The following is a 12,451-nucleotide window of genomic DNA, read 5'->3' as shown; positions in this document are numbered from 1 at the left end:
CCTTGGGCAATCTAGTGTTAAATAGCGCCCTTCAGGAGGTTTCTTATAAATTTCATCGAATTTTCTTTATTAAAACCCAAGTTATTGACATAACATATATAAGAATTGGATAAAAGTTTCCTAAAAATCTCCCTCAAGTTTCATTCGATCTCTTTGATTATAATGAAAGTTATTACAATTTGAAAATAGAAATCCGTATGAATACTAAACTAATGCACGTACTATTAAATTCTTAAACTATAATCCCTATATCGATACAGAGATACCGAAACTGGACGACGACGAGAAGGAGAATCGCGGAGATTCAAACAAAGAAGCTAAACAATCCTTCAACGACTCTTTAAAGAAAGAAGATAACCAAGCCCCGACTAACGAAGATAATACAATTCTAAATGAACGGTGGAAGTCGATCGTCGACGACGACACAGAATCATTGAAAGATAACTGTATTGCGGTCAACAGTGTAGATAGTTCAGACAAATCACTCGCAGCAATCAGTAAATCCCAAGAATCCTCTGAAAACGAAAATACGAAAGAATCCATTGGAAACGGTGAAGACATTAAAAATACGAAAGAATCCATTGCTAATATTGGAAGTACGAATGAATCCATTAAAAATATTGGAAATTTCAAAGAATCTGTCGAGAACATTGAAAAGTTCAAAGAATCCAACAAGAACAACACGAAAGAATCCATTGATAAAACTGAAGATTTGAAAGTATCTACCGAGAACACTGGCCACTTTGGAAATACGGAAGAATCCGTCGAGAAGAATTCGATCGAATCAGAAAAGGATGGAACCATGTCGCATCCCCTAAAAACTGAGAAAAACATCGGGGATTCAGCCGAGAATTTCTTCAAAGACATTCCGTTGCGCGAGTGGAGTCAGCAGGTCGACAAGCTCTCGGAGTTGTCCGCGTCTACCGAGAAGCTGAACGACGAGAGCGAGGCTGAATGCAACCTGGTCTTCGAAGACTCCGTACCGAATTCGGGAGACTCAGATTCGGATAACACCGTGGTACTACAGAAATCTCGTAACGAGGAACAGAATAACTCGTCAAAGAATATCGAAACCCAGTCTTCGTTCTCTAAAACTCAAAAAATCAAGGAAGTGCAAGTAGAAGAAGAGGAAAGTTGCTTAGCAAAGGAAACGAAGGCAATGAATTCGTCAAAGACAGTTGACGATGAATCTGTAGAAAAGAATGATTTGGAGAAACGAGAAAAAATGGAAATGGAAGTGAAAGAGCACAAGGCACTAAATAAGTCGACAGAAAGGGTGAAAGAATATCTGGAAAAATTGAAGGATTTTGACGGAAAAAAGAAACTTTCAATGGGAGAACAAGAAGATCGCCTCGATAATAAATCGACAGATATAAACGAAGAATCAAAGGAACCTGTAGAAAAATCGGAGGACAAAACTGAGAGAAAGGAAAAAGTAGTAGCAGAAGAGGAGAAGGAACACCACTTTGAGGCAGTAAATAAGTCGACAGAAATTAATCAAGAATCAAAGGGATTTCTGGAAAAATCGGAGGAAACTGTCGATCCGGAGAAGTACGAGAGTATGGAAATAGAAAAGGAGGAAGACTGCTCGAATTCTTCAAAGAAAATCGAGAACCAGTTCCAGTTTCCTAGAACATCCGAAATGGAAGTAAGAAGAAGGAAGGAAGACTATTCGAAGTTAACTGAAAAATCTTCAAGTAAATCTAAACTAGAGGAGAACGATTTAGAGGAACAAGAGAAAATGGAAGTGGAAGAAGACTGCTCCAAGATAAATAAATCCACAGAAGAACCAAGGGAAACTGAAATCCTGGAAAAACCGAGGAAAATGATGTGTCACAGAGAAGTGAGTTCAATCGACGATATCAGCGAGGCAGAAACAGTAATCAACGAATCTGCAGAAGCTAGGACTGTTCTAGAATCAAATAAAACAGCGCATGGGAGTGAGAAATCGAAAAGAACTTCCACAAACGACGAAATCAATGACTCAGATTATACAAATGATTCCCGCGATCAAAAAACCCTTTCAGAATCAAGGAAAACGAACACCTCTAGGGAAACACCAAGAAAAATCTCTACAAACGATGAACTCACCGAAACAGAAGCAAAAAATGAATTCCGAAAAACTGTAACTGTTCCAGAATTAAATAAAACGACATCTGCAAGGAAGAAGCCGAGAAAATTCTGCACGGACGACGAAAGCAGTGAAACAGATTTATCCAGCTACGAGAGGGTGCAGCTGCCAAAATTCCTATTCCGCGGTGAGAAGAATTCGGATTCCGAGGAAGGCAGCATCGACTCAGATGTTAGAAAGGAATACAATTTGGACGGCGATGATGAAGCGGCATTTTCCAACGACGACGTACCTGGAGACGAATGTAGAGTCTCAGAAACGGAATCCTCGGATCCTAACGACGATGGCTCCGACCTAAAAGACTTTGTAGTCGATGACGACGAGGTCGAAGAGTCTTTAAGCGAAGAAGAGAAGTCGAAGAACGGGGAAGACGATTCTGAAGAGTCTGAGGTCGATTTGTTTGATGATAAGGAGAAGAGTAGAGCGAAGAAGATGAATCGAGGCAAGAATCAGTCGAGAATTGAAGAATCAGAAGAAGAATCAGAGGACCAAGAAACTGATTTAATCGAGAGTAAATCAGAAATCAACGCAAAGAGACTGAAGAAGGGAAAGAAGATGTCGAGAAGTCAAGATTTGGAAGATTCAGATGATGAACAAGCTGATTTACTGCATATTAAATCGAAAGCCAAAGACCGGAGTTTAAATAAAAGCAAGAACAAGTCGAGCATGAATGAAGAGGATCTTGAAACTCTGGAATTGTCAAAGAGTAACGAGAGAAACAGATCTGTTACCAAAATAATTGAAGCGTCTCCCTCGAAATCCAAAGACCAGAGTTTAAATAAAAGCAAGAACAAGTCGAGAATGAATGAAAAGGATCTTGAAACCCTGGAATTGTCAAAGAGTAACGAGAGAAACAGATCCGTTACCAAAATAATCGAAGCGTACCCCTTGAAATCCAAAGACCAGAGTTTGAATGAAAGCAAGAACAAGTCGAGAATGAATGAAGAGGATCTTGAAACCTTCGAATCGACAAAGAGTAACGAGAGAAACAAATCCATTACCGAAGTAACCGAAACGCCATCCTCGGAACCCAAAGAAAACTCGTCCCCATGTCGAAGGGATTCGACAGAAGAGAAATTCTTAGAACTCCACGGGCTCAAGAAGTCAACGAGGAAACTGAGATTTACCGCGATAGTCCAATCTAGTACCCCGAAAATGCGAATGCATAAAATGCTCGAAAACAATGAGATCGATGAGGGGATCGACGAAGGAGCTGAAGAACTCTCCGATTCGAAATTGCAGAAAGAAGACGGAAGTTTCTTACACCGAAGCTTGCCAACTGTAGTCAACGCAAATCTAGCATTGAAGACGAATCTTTCTCGCTCGATTTCGAACAATGTCAGTCAGCTGAATAGGACTGAGTTCGTTAAGGACAGCGATACGCCTAATACGAAGTTTTTGAAGAAGGACAAATTGAATGAGAGCGCGCCGGCTTTGAAATTGAATGTCCAGGACGAGGAAAATAGGAAGGAAAACAGAATAGAAGAAGCTGAGGCGTCAGATGAGAGATTGAAAGAGACTCTGTTCAAGGTAAGTTTTAAAACACGTTTAGTAATTATTAATACCAGTAGCCTTCAATTTTATTCTTTTTCATGACATTAGAAATGAATTTTGTCAGTATTTTAATTAATCACTGAGCTTCCTATATTCAATCCGGATAAAATTATTATCACTCATATTGTGTATTCTACCTTTTTTATCATTGAAATGTAATTCAGGTCGCGAAGAACATTTTGGAGAACGAGCAGAGGATGAATAAGAAAAAGAAGAAGAAGGATAAAAGGAAGATCGCTACTTCGAATATACAGGAAGTTCAAGCCAGAGACGATGCAGATAGAGCTTCAAAACCGAAAAAGAAGAAGAAGAAGGATAATAAGAAAATCGTCGAGGCGCCGAGCAGAGAAAATGGAGAAGGGTTCTTAAGAAAAACTTCACAGAATTTACAAAATTTTGAGGGTTTCAATATTACAGAAAATTCCTGCACGATACCCAGCAAAGAACTAATCGTTCAGAAATCAAACAAAATGAAAAGTAAGAAAAAGGAGAAAGAATCAGAAGAAACAGGAATAATATTTGAAGACGGTATCGAATACGTGGAGGTCGACTTGCCACTCGACATTCCCAAGAAGAAAAATAAACCGAAACTCTCGAGGTACCCAGAATTCTTGACGGAAATCGAAACAGGCACGAAATCAGTTAAAAAACGGTTGAGAGATTCTCGATTCGATCTCCCAATCGCGGGAACTTCCAAACCGAACGAAAAGAAGTCAAAAAACACAGTTAAAACAAACGTAAATTTGAATTCCTCTAACTCGTACGAATTTCCAACTCTCGCCTTTTTCCAACCGATGCAAGAATCGTTGAACTCTTTAAAAGCCACCTCGGAGAACATAAAATTAGGTAAAGAATCTAAGATTAAGAAGAAAAATAAGGAAGGATTTTTGCTAGAAGAAAATGGAATGAAATGGAAGAAGGAACGGTCTAACGAAGGATTGAACGAAGTTTCGAATAAAAAGAGGAAATTGACAGATTCCGAGCAACCGGAATCGAAGAAAAAGAGGTTGGAAAAAGATTTCAGTACCGAAGAGAACTACGGGTCGAGCACCACGAAATTCGATATTCTTCCTTTAAATAAATTGAAGTCAAAGAAAAAGAGATTCGAAGGAGATTCCAGCAACCAAGAGGACTATGAGCCGAGTGTTAAAGGAAGCACAACGAAATTTGATACTTTTCCTTTGAGTAAATTAAAGTCTAAGAAAAACAAAAATGTACTGGTTTCTAGGAGATGTTGAATAGGATGTTAAGTAATCAAACTTTGGCTTATTACATGAATATGCAAAAAACTAAAAATAATCCTTAATTCGTTCGTTAATTAATATCCTCTTTTTTTTTAGTTATGTAAATCTAGGAAGAGAGCCCTTTTATTTATACGAAGATTCTTTTATAGGGATAAAGGAATCATTTCTCTTTTATGCATTTTACTTTTATAACTCTTAGTTTAATGTAAGATAGTTCGCGGTTTTTATTATAGAAATGTTTGTAGCTTTGATAAATAAATGTGTTCCTATGGAATGTAAATATAGCGAGAATAAAAATAATCGTTGGAGCTTCTGACTAATTAGAATTTTCCTGATTTACGTTCACGTTATTGACGCCATCGAAAAATGTTTGCGACAAAAGTTGCAGCACTCGTGAATATCTACAACTTTTGTTTCAAAAGATTTTCGTTAGCGTCAATAGTTTAGGAGTAATTGCGGAAAGAGCACAATTTGCATGGATTTCTCTTTCTTGCAATAACTCGCTTATTGACAGGGATACCAGAAAAATAGCAAGAAGTTGTTACCAGAATCTAGAAATCGAGACGTTCTCCGAAATCGTTTATCGACGAGTTTTATTTTAGGAATCCTGTACAGAATTATTATCGAGCTCACGTTTTAAATTGACAAAACAGGCGCCGTTCGACGTTCGCTTCTCCCGTTCGCCGGTGAATATCACGCAAACCAAGCCGTTCACGGCCGTGTGCTGCCACAACTTCGACACCCATTTATTTACGTTGCGAAATGCCTTCGAAAGCTTTTCATCGGTAGAGAGCCGGTCGTCATCAACGCGTAAGTGGCACAACGTGAACGCGTGTTCCATAGCGATCTGCGACGCTCTAGTCACGGCTTGCTTGCTGTTATCTGTGACTACTAATCGAACCTAAATCAAAATAGGTATTTATTATAATTTATTGTGAATAACTCGTTAATTATTGGCTGTAGGGAAAAATGTTGTTAACAAAAATTGAAGATAGTAGTATCAGTTACAAGTAAGGTTCTACACAATTTTCTTGTAGTTTTAATAGTTTAGGAGTAATCACCATAAATATCGAATTAATTCCTCGGTAGAGAGAAATTAACATAATCCTGTATAATAATTGAAAGTAATTCGTTAATTATTAATAATACGAAAAAATGTTTTATACAAAAGTTGTAATTACTACTATTCTCTACAAATAAGATCGATAATATATCGATATTTATCGATAATATTTACAGAGTAATCATCGTAAATATCAAACTAATTCCTCAGTATCAAAGCAATAAGAGTAATTCTATATAATGAACTCCGATACCTACCTGATCATCTTTATCGAAATGCGTATCATCCATAACAGCGACGGAATCCGTCAGATATTTCGAATATTCTTGAATTACGTCAGTAACTCCGACGATAGCAGCAGTTTTCTTGTCCCTGGTCACATGTTTAAAGATCGACGTCGCATATTTCTTCAAGTCATTCTTTATCTTCCCGTTCTCCTCCAGTTTTAACGCGCGCATGTCGCAGCGACCGAGTAATACGGCATCTCCGTAATCAACGCTGTTCGCCAGTTTCAACTGCACCAGCTTCATCGATGCCAATGAATCCTCTGTGGAACAGTGCCCGGAGTTGCTTTCTTGAATCCTCTCGCCCAGGAACTCTCTTACCAACGTCTGCAACTTCGTCTTCCTATATCTAATCCGTATTATTGATTGTATTAGAATTAATTAGAATCTGTTTACATGTCGATTGTATCAAGTTGTTAAAAAAGTAATTTCGTTGTTCGTAAATAACTTTGTTAATAATTGATCGATTTAGTTCGTACAGGAGCCAAATTAAAGCCTGAAGCCTCTACTTCAATTCAACTCCCTTCGCAATTTTCTCTAAATCCAATATTAAAATTGTATCATTTTTCAAATCAACAACAGAAACGTTTATATAAAGTTTCTATAAATATAAAAAATCTAGAAATGATTTTCACCTGTCCCCGGTGATGTTGAATATAACAGACGTGTCGATAATATAAGGATGCATCATCCGGAGCGTGTGCAAGTCGGAGTTCAAGCTCTGGCCAACGAGGATTGCGTCTGGAGGCAGTAACTGCCTCAGTGTTTGTTGCACGTCCGCGAGGCTAGTAGTCACGTCTTGAAGCATTTCCTTAGTAATACCACTGAACCTCGTCAGATAATCTGTGATCGGGTTAGCCGGCCTCACCAGACTGTCGTAAACAATCTGTGATAAGAATTCGGTTGATCGGCTTTCGACAAAAGCGCACTTTCAATAATTATTCAGAAACTGGATGAAATTAACAGGAGAACGACGCTTACTTTCATGTCCTCGTCGACTAAGGATATTCTGGTTAATTCCAACTCGCCAGTGGTCGTCTTACACATCTCGCAGTCGAGGCCGAACATCGGGGACACCGCGCTGGCTTCTATATAAGAGTCCTTCGTCATCAAATAACTGCCGTACCTAAATCAAGCGTATCGAACAAATTGACTACAAAGTATTGAAGTACATAAGACAACTGGAGCATGAATAGAAGAAACAGGATACCTGCCGACCAGATATGAACAACAGGTAGATTGCCCGATCCAGGCTTCTATATATTATAGAGAACTTTAGATTTGATATATACATACTATTATATAGAAGTCTGTGGCTCGGACAAGAAGTTCAAATAAAGAAACGATTGAATAATTATTAGAATTCGTGAATATGTGAATAACATTATGAATAATTATTCATTAGAAATAGAGACTAACTTCTTTGCCAGTTCTCCTTTCAAAGGCACAGGATAGTTTTCCTCCACCATTTGGCACAACGATAACAGTAATCTTGTCCTGGAGAATTTGTCGGTAACAGGCAGCTTGTGCGAAGTCTCGACGTCCGTGTGGACGTTCTCCTGTACCGGGAAGACAGCCCTTAACAGTTTAATCACGTCTCCCGTGCTCCTCAATGCTGCTTCCAGAGATCCGTACTCTGAAAATCGAATTCACATACAATTCTACAATTTGTATTATTCTTGTTATCGAGACGTGTCGAGTACGCCGAGACTCACGTTTTAAGAGCTTGTCGCACTGAACTCCAGTGATGGGAACAGCGGCTAAATCCTCGATTACGGAGCCGCCGTAGGCGCACGGCGTTACCACTTCGACCTGATGCTCCAGCTTCGTTGATATGTGACGGAACATGCTCTCGTACGCGACGAAGTGGTAGAGAGACAGTCCTTCCACTACCAAGACGACGGTATGAGGAACCTGCGAGGTAATCGAATAATAAACAGCTCTGAAATGGTATTACTACAGTAACATCTGGCGACCGGTCGAATTGTTGCAAATAACTCGTTAATTATCGATCCTATCAAGAAACGTTTCTAACAAAAATTGTAGCTGCTACTATCATCTTCAAATAAAGTAGTACACCATTTCTTCGTAGCTCTAATATTTTCTGAGTAAATCAAGAATTCGTTACCTTGTTGTACTTCTCAAGCTGGCACCACCTGGTAGGTAAGTAAGGTGAGTGGTGGCCGTGTAAAGAGTACAGCAAAAGATGCTGGACATCGGTCAAGAAAATCGGTATCCTGTCTTCACTGTTCAGATTAACTTTCAAGCTAGCGCTCTCGCCTACTGCCTTCAATTGGAATCTTGGCAATGCCGTCAGCTTTTTCTTACGCGCTCTCAGTTCCTGTTTTAGTTTCAGGTACTCCTCTCCACTTAATCTGAAACGGGATTCTTCAAACTGATAATCATCGAAACTATCAACTTGGCTCATCTACTTAAAAGCTCGACGAGGTGTATCGAACTCGTCGACATTTACTTAAAACTTTCAATAAAGCGGTTTGAAACCCTGAAGTTATCAACGCTCACTTCGAACCTGAATAAATCTATTGTTACCTAGGCTTCTTATTCGCAACAGCTTCGGTTTCCAAGCTCTCCTCCTTCTCTGTCTCATCTAAATCCTGCTTAGCATCCTTATCACAAGGCCGCTTACGCCTTGATGCTTCCTCTGTGTCACTCACCTGCTCCATATCCTTCAATTAAAACTTTCAATGTAGCATTATCAATTATTGTTATTGATTCTTAAAGTTTGAATTTGTTCCATTGAATACTGACATCTTTCTTTAGAATGATCTTTGCCTTCCTGTCTTTATCATTCAACTTGGTGATCTCAAGAAGAGCTGCCATTTTCTTCTTCTTCTTTTCGATCCTGGTTAACTGCTTGGAAGTTAGATTCTTCATGATGACTCTATGCCCCAGTTATGATCTCGACAATCGAAGTTAAGCATCTTGATCAAATGGATTCAGACAAGATTTAATGAAAATTGAATTTAGAATGAAATATACTGAATAAGGCACCAATTTGACGTTGATGTTAATTAATTTTGTTAAAGTATTAATTGATCTTGTTAAAATGTTTGTATATCGTTTTAATTACATGATGAAGTAAAAACGATCTAAATTGTACCATTGTTGAGCACTTGGTTGAGGTTAGGCTCGCTTGGTTGTCTCTCGCGTCTCCAAACGGCAAGGTACGAAAAGGAGAATCCAATTATATTACGCGTCCGCACGTTTCTCTTATGTAGTTCTCCGCGGGACGTAAGAATGATCACTTGGAAAGTTTCACGGTTTTTACACGAAATGATACATTACCGAAAACGTTTAAAAGGCACATCATAATGTTGCTCGTTCTTGTCGTCGCGCCGTGCCGAACTTTCTCGACGCCAGAGGGCAGCTATGAGCTAAATGAATAAATTTTGAACCACTGATCTCTACGGCCGGTATTCAGATTATTCAGAATCGTTAGTTATATTTAAGATTGCCTTGAGCAAATGCTTAAGACGATCTCAAGAACAAGCAACGACTGTGAATACCGGTCTATCTCTCGGGCTAGCAGATAAGCTTTATGCTTTATATTAGAGAAAAAATGAGAGTGCTCACGCTCGGGTTTTGCATGTTCCCATTATATAAAGGCCTGTTGACATTACCGTAATCCTCATCAAGTACTAGACCCCACCATGGTCACGTCGTCCCCACTTTCGGGCCGAGGGAAAAATTATACGATCCTTGCCTCGGTAATATTCTCAGTTAATACTGTAAGTTTCTTTTTTTATACGATGCTGTATATCTCAGGGATCCCTCACATAGGAGCAAGAGTTACTAAGTCGAGATTGTTGGCGTGCTTTTAGCTAATATTTTATTGCAGCCGTAACTATATGAAATTGTAGGAGTTTCGTCAATAAAACATTTTTCCAAAAAAAAAGTAGAGCATGAGATTCTTAATTTTAGGGTCGTAGGTTCGAGCTCCACGTTGGAAGTGGAAGTCCTACTTATAAGAAGCAGTATTTTCGCCCCTTAACCAAAGAGATAAGAACAATTAACTTGTACCTAGAAACACTGAAACAAATACAAATATTAAAATGGACGAAGGTAATAAGAAACTAATATGAGAAATATTTTATATTACGTATTATGTCTAAGAATATTTTAACCAACAAATAGAAACATAGAAGCGATAGTGCGAAATACAGTGCGTAGCAATTATTAATATCTTAGTGATAAAAGTACCATTGACCCCGGTAAAAGCGATGTTTACATAAGTAAAACAATCCAAACATTTTCCCCACTGTTCCTCTAATCTACTTGTATAACATTATAATTATTCAATAATATAGACAGAGTTCTCGTTTAATTCGTCTTAAATCGTTTGAAGATTGAATCTACTCATATTTACTCATGTACCAATAATTCGCGACGTTATCGTGATAAGAAAGAAAACAGAATACGATCGTAACATAGAACGTAGCGGCGGTAAAACATTTTATTCCAGAGGCCCATGTTTCATTCGAATTTTAAGCATTCGACATTCATTTTACAGGTTTTAGAATTCGATTTTTCTTAGCTGCAGATTGAATTTGGGTTACTGACACCCTGAGAAGAGTTGGGATTGAATTTGGGTCATTAACATCGTGAAAAGAGTTAGGAATCCGACCTTGGCCCACTTCTATATTTATCAAGGCTAGGGAAGAAGGAACGCTTAATAGCTTCTTTATTTATAGTTTTTTAATTGAATCCATGGGTAAATCAAGTGTTTTTTATTTGATCGAAAGGTTTATTTAAAATCGAATTGAGATTCAGTGGGAATTCGATGAGAATTTCAAGGAGCGTTCACTTATAATTGTTTAATTGAACCATCGATAAGTAATTAAAGTTTGATCGATTTAGACAAATTCGAATTGAGATCTTTAGATTTTGAGAGGGAGGAAAGGGTTTCTGGTTGGGTTGGGTTCGGCTGAGTTTCAATTATTGCGAAAGGGAGGGATGGCTCCTCTCTCAGGCGTCTGCGCATTCTTTCTATGTTTAGAGCCAGTAGCCAGGGTTGTTTCGTGCGAATTACATCGTGCCTTCGTGCCTCTGCCCAGGGAATCGTTTCTCCTTTATTCACTCTTCCCCCGTCACCGAACTACTTTAAATATAATCTTTAAATATAGTCGCGACTCACCAGTGAATTTTCTGATTCCATGGATTCGTTGGATACTTTAATGCATCGATTAAGAATAACACTAATAATAATAATAACAATTGATCGGTAACAGTGTTTGGTAAAATAATTCATGAATGGATTACATCGAACAAGGGGACTCCCTGGACAGGCTGGAATGAGAAACGAGTAAGTTGTATTTTGTTTAATCATACTTCTTGTTACCTTCTTGTATATAAAATTTTGCGTAAGTGTAATCGGTTGAAGTTTGTTATTGTTCGGCGCGGTGGTTTTAAAGACGTTGTTAACATCGTTTACTTATCAAACAAACGTTATCGCGATAAATTATATTCTAATCACCCTACCATCTAGTTTTCAAATGCACTTTTCTTTACATTTTTATTTATCGTCCAAACGGTCGTCCTTTTTCCAATTATTGTTACCCATCGCTGCTGTCATCGTATGATTTTTCACGAGATACTTTCTCATTTGAGATAACATTATAATGTTGATATAATATAATTAGTAGACTGCGGATTTAAAGGATTTACGAACTAATTATAAATATGCTGAAAGTATAAACGTTGCATGTGTTGCATAAAAATGTACAAAATATAAAAAGCAAATGGATATCGCGATGGTTAGATAGTAAAGGAAATTTTAATCTGAAATGCATTTTCTCAACTCACGAACTTAAGTCTTCTATTTTCCATGAAAATCCGCTGTCTAATAATTAGATTATCAATGCTTCTAACATTATTTATATCATAGAATTACAATGAAATGTAAACATCTGTTTCCTCCTGGAATTATTATAAATTTCAGATAATTTCGGATGCTCTCTAACTCTTTATATTACTGCAAACCGTCATTCTTCAAATTGCTCAAAATTTCTGTAAATGCGTAAACACCTGCGGTCTAATAATAAGAGATCAGTCCTAAGACTATTGAATATTCAAATTCTTTATTTATGACAATGAACGATGTTTAATTCTCAGGTTATACATTCTTTGTTCATTTTATTAAAGTACATAGAATATA

At 37.9% G+C, this 12,451-nt stretch overlaps 3 protein-coding genes across 5 annotated transcripts in view; 2 read left to right on the top strand and 1 right to left on the bottom strand.

Annotated features, from left to right (window-relative positions):
* Positions 1–5,249, top strand: part of LOC108628375 (uncharacterized protein PFB0145c-like) — a 7,865-nt gene extending 2,616 nt beyond the window's left edge. The window contains exons 3-4 of the mRNA XM_018030252.2: positions 261–3,661; positions 3,850–5,249. Of these exons, the coding sequence (XP_017885741.1) occupies positions 261–3,661; positions 3,850–4,923 (4,475 nt within the window). The 3' untranslated portion in view covers positions 4,924–5,249. The remainder of the gene's footprint in view (positions 1–260; positions 3,662–3,849) is intronic.
* Positions 5,250–5,498: 249 nt separating this feature from the next.
* Rexo5 (RNA exonuclease 5) lies at positions 5,499–9,666 on the bottom strand. Of its 3 annotated transcripts, none has more exons than XM_026816395.1 (10): positions 9,398–9,666; positions 9,046–9,196; positions 8,827–8,963; positions 8,405–8,651; positions 7,992–8,190; positions 7,696–7,912; positions 7,258–7,402; positions 6,912–7,162; positions 6,250–6,625; positions 5,528–5,830 (listed from the first exon to the last, which is right to left on the bottom strand). In XM_026816395.1, the coding sequence occupies exons 2-10, from the start codon at positions 9,169–9,171 to the stop codon at positions 5,528–5,530; spliced, it is 2,001 nt and encodes a 666-aa protein (XP_026672196.1). In that variant the 5' UTR covers positions 9,172–9,196; positions 9,398–9,666. The 3 variants fall into 3 exon arrangements, with proteins under 3 accessions (XP_026672197.1, XP_026672196.1, XP_017885742.1); XM_018030253.2 differs by having other exon boundaries at positions 9,046–9,218; positions 9,398–9,665; XM_026816396.1 differs by lacking the exon at positions 9,398–9,666 and having other exon boundaries at positions 5,499–5,830; positions 9,046–9,171.
* A 1,619-nt stretch (positions 9,667–11,285) lies between these two features.
* axed (BTB/POZ domain-containing protein axundead) overlaps positions 11,286–12,451 on the top strand; it is a 15,031-nt gene continuing 13,865 nt past the window's right edge. Inside the window, exon 1 of the mRNA XM_018030271.2 lies at positions 11,286–11,599. The gene's annotated coding sequence lies outside the window, so the exon portion shown is untranslated. The remainder of the gene's footprint in view (positions 11,600–12,451) is intronic.

This window comes from Ceratina calcarata, unplaced genomic scaffold (assembly GCF_001652005.2).
Source record: "Ceratina calcarata isolate Rehan_Ccalc_2016 unplaced genomic scaffold, ASM165200v1 scaffold517.2, whole genome shotgun sequence".
Classification (NCBI taxonomy): domain Eukaryota; kingdom Metazoa; phylum Arthropoda; class Insecta; order Hymenoptera; family Apidae; genus Ceratina; species Ceratina calcarata.
Note: the sequence above shows the minus strand (reverse complement) of the source record. Positions and strands in the feature narration are given on the sequence as shown.